The 7,325-nt window shown below is 33.1% G+C and overlaps 1 protein-coding gene across 1 annotated transcript; it reads left to right on the top strand.

The window, feature by feature from the left end:
• The first annotated feature begins 1,365 nt into the window (after positions 1-1,365).
• Positions 1,366-3,789, top strand: LOC104880150 (pectinesterase). The gene is made up of 2 exons (XM_010655802.3): positions 1,366-2,341; positions 2,874-3,789. The coding sequence occupies exons 1-2, from the start codon at positions 1,429-1,431 to the stop codon at positions 3,563-3,565; spliced, it is 1,605 nt and encodes a 534-aa protein (XP_010654104.1). The 5' UTR covers positions 1,366-1,428; the 3' UTR covers positions 3,566-3,789.
• Positions 3,790-7,325: the final 3,536 nt, after the last annotated feature.

Raw genomic sequence — 7,325 nt, 5'->3', positions numbered from 1 at the left:
GAACATAGCCTACATTATCCTGTACCCAAGACACCAAAAGCAGAGGCTGATATTGTGTATGTCCGTTGAGTAAACCTAACTTGACTGCAACCCTTATCTGTCTTCCTTGTCCCTTGTCAAACACATGCACGATTATGCATGACGCAACCTCAAAAGTTAGTGAATTCACATGTAATGTTACCAAGTAACAAGTTGTTTGGTTGATATGACTTGAGATTTTCATTACCAGGCTATGGGGCTACTATCTCAGTAGCTTTCCATGAAAAAGAAAGAGCTGGGTGTCAATGAAAGAAAAACTTTGACGTTTATGCTATTAAAGAATCGATCAGTCTTTAGGACTAGCGAGACAAATCTTTTTTACTTCTCAAAAGTATTCCTTTCTTTAGCATGCTTAGTGTCATATAATAATTTAGGGTCTATTTGGTAATCCTGTCGAGTTGCCAGAAAATTGAGCTACCCGCGTGCTAGGAATCTGTCGAATTGTCATATAACACGTGTTAGTGCAAGGGTTAAGCCATTTCAAAAGTGGCTAATGGGAACTGTTACGGGAATGGAACCACATGGCAACACAAGAAGTTGATAACATGAAGGAACCAACAACCCACATATCTGTTCACCTAAACTGAAGGAAAGGGACAAAGGCCATCGCAGTCAGACAAAGCTTCACGAGTCGTTTCCTATTGCTTTTGAATAAGTCATAAGGTGGTAACTGAGGGTGTGGCTGGTGATGAACTATTTATTTAAGAAAGAACGTTTATTTATATTTTTAGTTCAAAAAATATCTCACTTCTTGTGGATTAAATTTAGAATCTTGCATACCATACGACATTTGTGCCTATACTTCACTAAGCTAGAGAAAAACAACCAAAGAGTTTTATATGTTGGATTGAACTTCGATCATTTCATCCAAACTTTAATTATTTCATCTAAATATCAATTGATGTTTAGTGAAAAAGGGTCAAATCTTTTTTACATTTGACATCACATCACGTGAGCCTGCTCTAAAAACCATTATTTAAGTCACTTATTCTCAAGTTTAAGAGTAATATTATTGCACCTCATGATAGATTCAAAATTTGAGGATATAAGAAACCACAGATAGAAAGGCAGCTCACATTTGAAAATTGTTTTTAGATGCAGAGGGTATTTCTAACCAATGTTGACAAAGTGAATTTTATATATTTTAAAGAATAGCAATCAGTTACTTTTTACAAAAATCACGTTCTTATTTGGTTATCATAATTGTGATGTTGATCAAAAACCAAACTTAAAAGATCTATGGAGAAAGCGTGGCATTAGTTTACCTTGTAATAATACAAGCTTTCTTTGGTAAGCCAACTTGTGGTCTATAAAAAGGAGGCTCCTCGCAAGACGCAGACATCCAAATTAAAGAAAACAGCATACGGTTGCCAGCAAACTTGGGTCCTCATGGCTAGACTCTTATTGCATTTTTTGAGTGCTTATTTTGTGGTATTATACGTGAGGGTGGTGGATGGTGCTCCAATATCATCATGCAGTCAGACCCCATATCCTGAAGTATGCAATTATTTCATTGGCAATTACAAGCCCACTGCAGGGATTGATGAAATTCAGTTCCCATTTCGCGACAGGGTCCTTGGAGTCACAATGAACCAAGCCAAGCGACTCCACCTGCTGGTTTCAGCTATGGACTTGAGCTCGTCGGATGAGCGAACCAAGTTGGCTTGGGCTGATTGTTTGGAGCTTTATGAGAACACCATTGACCTGGTGAATCGTTCCATCAACTCTATCAGTCCAGCGGTCATGTTTGACTCTCAAACATGGTTAAGTGCTGCAATTGCCAATCAGCAAACTTGTCTAGACGGATTTATTGATTTCAATCCATCTTCTGATCAGTTTCAATCCTTCCCATCTATGTCAATCTCAACCAGTAACTTCTCAAAGTTGCTTAGCAATTCGCTGGCAATAAACAAGGCAGCAGTTTCCGCAACAAGTATTCTATCTAACAATCAGGCTGGTGGCCGACGCTTGCTTTCTAATGGCTTCCCAACATGGGTTTCAGCTGCTGATAGAAAGCTTCTCCAGTCATCTGGGGCAGCTTCAAGGGCTGATATTGTGGTAGCCCATGACGGGTCCGGTAATTACAAAACCATTTCTGAGGCTGTTGCGGCGTCGGTTAAGCTAAGAAGCGGGACTAAGAGATTTGTTATATACGTGAAAGCGGGTGTTTATAGAGAAAATGTGGAAATCAAGAGGAAAATGAAAAATATCATGATAATCGGAGATGGGAAAGATGCTACCATTGTCACCGGCAATAAGAATGTTCAAGATGGCTCCACAACTTTCCGTTCTGCCACTTTCGGTAAGTTTCTCTCTGATTAAACTCCTTAATCAGGTAATCCATCTTCAATATTCCAGTAACGTAGAGTTTCAGTATTTTAATTGACTACGCACAAATGAACATGTACCATACTACATATCTACTTCTTGTCAAACTTACATTTAATACTTCTTTCATTCATGCAAAATATAAGCTCGTGTCTGTACTACTTTTCAAACTCATATGCTTGTAACACTGAAGTTGATATGACAGTTTTCTAACATTGAAAACCAGAGGAGACGAAAAAGAAATCCAATGAGGAGACTGGTTGATGTGCTAGCTTCTAGAATTTTTCGTTTCTGTTACCCCGGCCTCAGTAAATGAGACACACCAACACAGCGCCCAACTTTCATATCCATTCACAGGCTGGAGTCAAAACTTTAGGCAATATTTTAGGGCCACTCATACATTAACGAAAATCTTATCCAAATGATTAAAAATTGAACCATGCTCTTTCTCCAATAAACAAATAAAATCATAATCTCTCACTCATATAGATTTAAGTTTCTTTCAGCTGTTTCGGGTCATGGCTTCATTGCTCGAGATATGACATTTGAAAACACGGCTGGACCTGAGAAACACCAAGCAGTTGCACTTCGCTCAAGCTCGGATGGTTCGGTTTTCTATGGTTGTAGCTTTAAAGGCTACCAAGACACCTTATATGTGCACACACAACGCCAATTCTACCGCAGCTGCGATGTATATGGAACTGTGGACTTCATCTTTGGAGATGCAGTTGCGGTTCTCCAGAACTGCAACATCTACGTGAGGAGACCCATGAGCAACCAAGCAAACGTCATCACCGCTCAGGGAAGATCCGATCAAAATGAAAATACTGGGATTTCAATCCATAATTCGCGTGTCATGGCAGCTCCGGACTTGAGACCTGTTCAGAGTCGGTTTAAGACGTATCTCGGGCGGCCATGGCGTAAGTACTCAAGGACAGTTTTCATGAAGACTTCTCTAGACGGCTTGATCCATCCTGAGGGGTGGAGTCCATGGAAAGGAGACTTTGGTCTGTCAACTCTGTATTATGGTGAGTATATGAACACAGGAAGCGGTGCAAGTACTCGTGGCAGGGTGAAGTGGCGAGGATATCATGTTATTACTAGCGCAGCGGAGGCCGACAAATTTACAGTTGGCAGATTCTTGGTCGGAGATTCATGGATTCCGACCACTGGAGTTCCCTATGCTTCTGGGTTATGATATGTAGTTTTTCTGCCTAAATTCAAGTGAAGATAGTAATGATATTGTCATATAGTTTGTGTTAAGCTTTGTCGCGGTATCACACATGGATTCTAATAATAGGCTGATGTTTATTCGGTCTCCATGTGAACTAAGGTTTTGGAAAACTTTAGTATTGAATAAATTAAGGTGTGAAGTGTACATAATCATATCGTTTATAAAGGTAGTTGAATCATTAATTGTTTTCTCGGTCTTGTCATTCCACAGGGATTTTTTTTCAGGATTCTTGACCTTTTAGAGGAAGCGCAATCAAATTTAAAAGGTTAAGATTCTGATTTGTTTGGAAATAGAAATTGCATTTTGAAACCATAAATAATTTGATAGATACACGAATCTCTGCAGGAATTGTTAGAGACAAAAAAGGATAATAAAGAATTTGTTTCTCCACCATATAAACAGTAAACTATTTCCTCCAGCATCATTTTCTATTTCCTCAAAATATATACTTAAAAGCTGGAACAACTCCTATCCATCTTCGTATTTCTTATCAGAGTACAACAGTTTGAAAAAATAATTTTTAAATTAGGAAAAATAATTTTAAGTCTATCATAGTTTTGTCCGGAAAGAGAAAATAACTTGAAAAATCATCTATTTAAGAGACGATTTTCTTGTGTCTCACTTAAAAAAAAACCTTCAAAAATCCACTTTTTCGTTATTTATTCTATTTATACAATAATACAATTATTATAAATATATATTATAAAATTAATTAATTTTATTTACTAAATTTAATATATAAATAACATACTAAATTTAATATAAGATAAATAATCTATTATTTTTTTCTCTTACTTTGAAATTAAAAAAAACTATTATCAATGTGAAAAATGAGTTTTAAAAACAATTGTTATTAATTTATTAAATAATTATTTAGTATATTATTTATAAAAAAAAACTTAAGTGGAAATCGTCTCTTCGAGACAATTTCCACACCACCCTTAAAATTGAGAAATTCTCACTTCAAAAAAAAAAAAAAAAAAAAAAACCTTCAAAAATCCATTTTTTTTCTCTTACTAAATAACATACTAAATTTAGTATGATTTTTTTTTTTTTTTTTGAAGTTAAAGGTGGTGTGGAATTGTCCCTCTTCAAGAGACTATTCCCACTTGGGATTTTTAAAATAATATACTAAATAATTATTTAATAAATTAATAAAAATTGTTTTTAAAATTTATTTTTCACATAAATTAATAATAATTTTTTTTTAATTCCAATGTAAGAGAAAAAAAAGATTATTTATCTTATATTAAATTTAGTAAATAAAATTAATTAATTTTATAATATATATTTATAATAATTGTATTATTGTATAAATAAAATAAAGAATAAAAAATGGATTTTTGAAGATTTTTTTTTTTTTTTGAAGTGAGAATTTCTCACTTTTAAAAGTATGAAAATCGTCCGATGGTCCAATAGTCCCAAAAGCGAGAATTTTCACTTACAAGTTATTTTCTCTTTCCTAATTGAACAAAACTACTATAAATTTGGAATTATTTTTCCTACTACGAATAATTTAAAAATTATTTTTTAAAACTGCCTTGCTCTTATAAAAAATCCATCCATCTTGCCAAAATGATGAACTTCCTTCAATGGTCCAATGGTCCCATAAATGCAAAAGGGCAATTGGCATATTGCCACATTACTCCAAACTTGGTGAGTTTTCGGGTTGATGAAATATGATTGATGAGGTTTGGCTCTTTTGAAACAACCTTTTAATTTGAGGTTGTTAGCAAAAATATTGTCATACAACTTCAGTATTTGGTCATGGTTGGGCCTTTTTGTTATCCTTTATGCATGCTCAATCTTTCATATAGTGGGATAATATTTCTATTTTTTAAAACATTTGTCATTTATTGTTCTTTCATAAACTTCCCCTCTTCTTGACGTGGAATGGAGAATCTATGATCCCTCCCATGTTTAAAAAGGACTTTCTACCAAATTTCCACTGAAGTGTTGTGTTGAATATTGCCCATTGTCTAGCTTTATACAATCCAGAGAACCCGCACAGATCGTGTGTACTGATGATCTTCAAGAAAATATTCGGTGGATAAAGTTCGTGTTTTAAGAAAATAATGTTTGTGTGAATCATGTTTTGAAAAACTGATTTTAGACCTATGGAAAGAAAATTATAAAAAACATTTTATTTGAAATCATACTTTGACAAAATAATTTTCCCAAAATATGGTATAAAACTTATGTGTTAAACAAATGAATTTTAGAAAATAATCATGTTTGAGAAGGATGAGTTTCTCTCTAACTTTGACATGTATATATATATATATATATATATATATGAAAAAAAAAGTTATTTATAACAGAAAGCATATTTATAAATTTCATATAAAGAAATTTCCTTAAAAATGATATTTGGAATGTTTCTAGAAGAAAAAAATTGAGCAAAATTTATATTTAAAAACGCCTTTTACAAAAGTGTTTTTTGAAATTAAAAAAATAAAGAACAAAAAGGATTTTGGGCAAAAAGAATATATTTTTTGAAAAATACATTTTTAATATGAAGACAAAATATATAATTTGATATAAAGAGAAGAAAACATGAATTACGAAATTTTGGGTGAATAACATATGCCATGTGGAGGGTGGTTGGACGACAGGTCACCTCACCTCTATTCCAACCTCATCATCTTTATTTATATATATATTATTATTCTCATAAAAAATAAAATAAAATTAAATGGTGTTAGATGAATATAAGAGATTCTCATACTTGCCCCACCTCATTTAATTTTAAAAAAGTTATTATTATTTTTTTTATAAAATTTAAATTTCATTAAAAATAAATATAATTTATAAAGAAAAATATTATAAATAGTTATTTGTATTAAAAGTATTATTTTATTTATGTTAAACAAGTTTAAAAAAAATTAACTAAATAATTTTTTACTTAAAATTATATATAATTGGAATGAGGTGAAATGAGACAAAGTTATATGCTCTAGGTTTTTCAAACCTATCCTACACCCATTTATACTTATCTCAAGCCTTTCTCATATGGCGTGAGGTGATGAACCTATGGACGAAGAAACACTACCTAAAAATCAAGGTTGGGGAGTGCGATGGCCTTTAGAAGCGCCAATGTTATATCACATCTCTGGTGCTTATCGCCATCGCTTTTTTGGGTTCATTCTTGTGAAAAACTGTTTTATTTTGTTCGTACCAAAACAAGCCATAAATAAATTAGGATACTACATATTTCCATAATTCCCGAGTTACATATAAATACCTCAAATTTTACTTGAGGCCTTACCTACTGGCAATACCACCTTCTATTCTCATCCCCAAATTTTACTCAACAACTTGATTCCTTTGAAAGTATTTTATGAACTTGAAGATAGAGAAGCTTAGAAGTACAAACTAAATTGTATGAATTGGAATTGGTTTCCAAAGCAACCAAACATCTCAAATCCGTGGGGATGTTCTTGGGAGGTCTGTAAATTTGATGGTAATTCCATTGCCAACTAAAGAAACCAAATATAAATTTGGAGTAAGGCAGTTTTAAAGAAATCTATAACGCATGCTACAAACAAATTTTAAGGAAATATGTTCAAAGAATTTTTTAACTCCATGAAAGGATAATCTGAGTAGTGATATCATACTCTCAATTTAAGTTCAGTCTGGGCTGCCCAGTGGGCTTCAAACCCCCCAAAAATAATACTATTGGAATAAAGAGAAATTATTATCTTTGTGGGTTATTGATTTATTA

This window comes from Vitis vinifera, chromosome 1 (assembly GCF_030704535.1).
Source record: "Vitis vinifera cultivar Pinot Noir 40024 chromosome 1, ASM3070453v1".
Taxonomy (NCBI): Eukaryota; Viridiplantae; Streptophyta; class Magnoliopsida; order Vitales; family Vitaceae; genus Vitis; species Vitis vinifera.
This window is presented reverse-complemented; position numbering and strand designations above follow the sequence as displayed.

Excerpts from the sequence above, each read along its gene's own strand:
- LOC104880150 (XM_010655802.3), top strand. The coding sequence starts at position 1,429 with ATGGCTAGACTCTTATTGCATTTTTTGAGTGCTTATTTTGTGGTATTA. Across the intron at positions 2,342-2,873 it reads TTTCCGTTCTGCCACTTTCG|CTGTTTCGGGTCATGGCTTC; the intron begins GTAAGTTTCTCT and ends AGTTTCTTTCAG.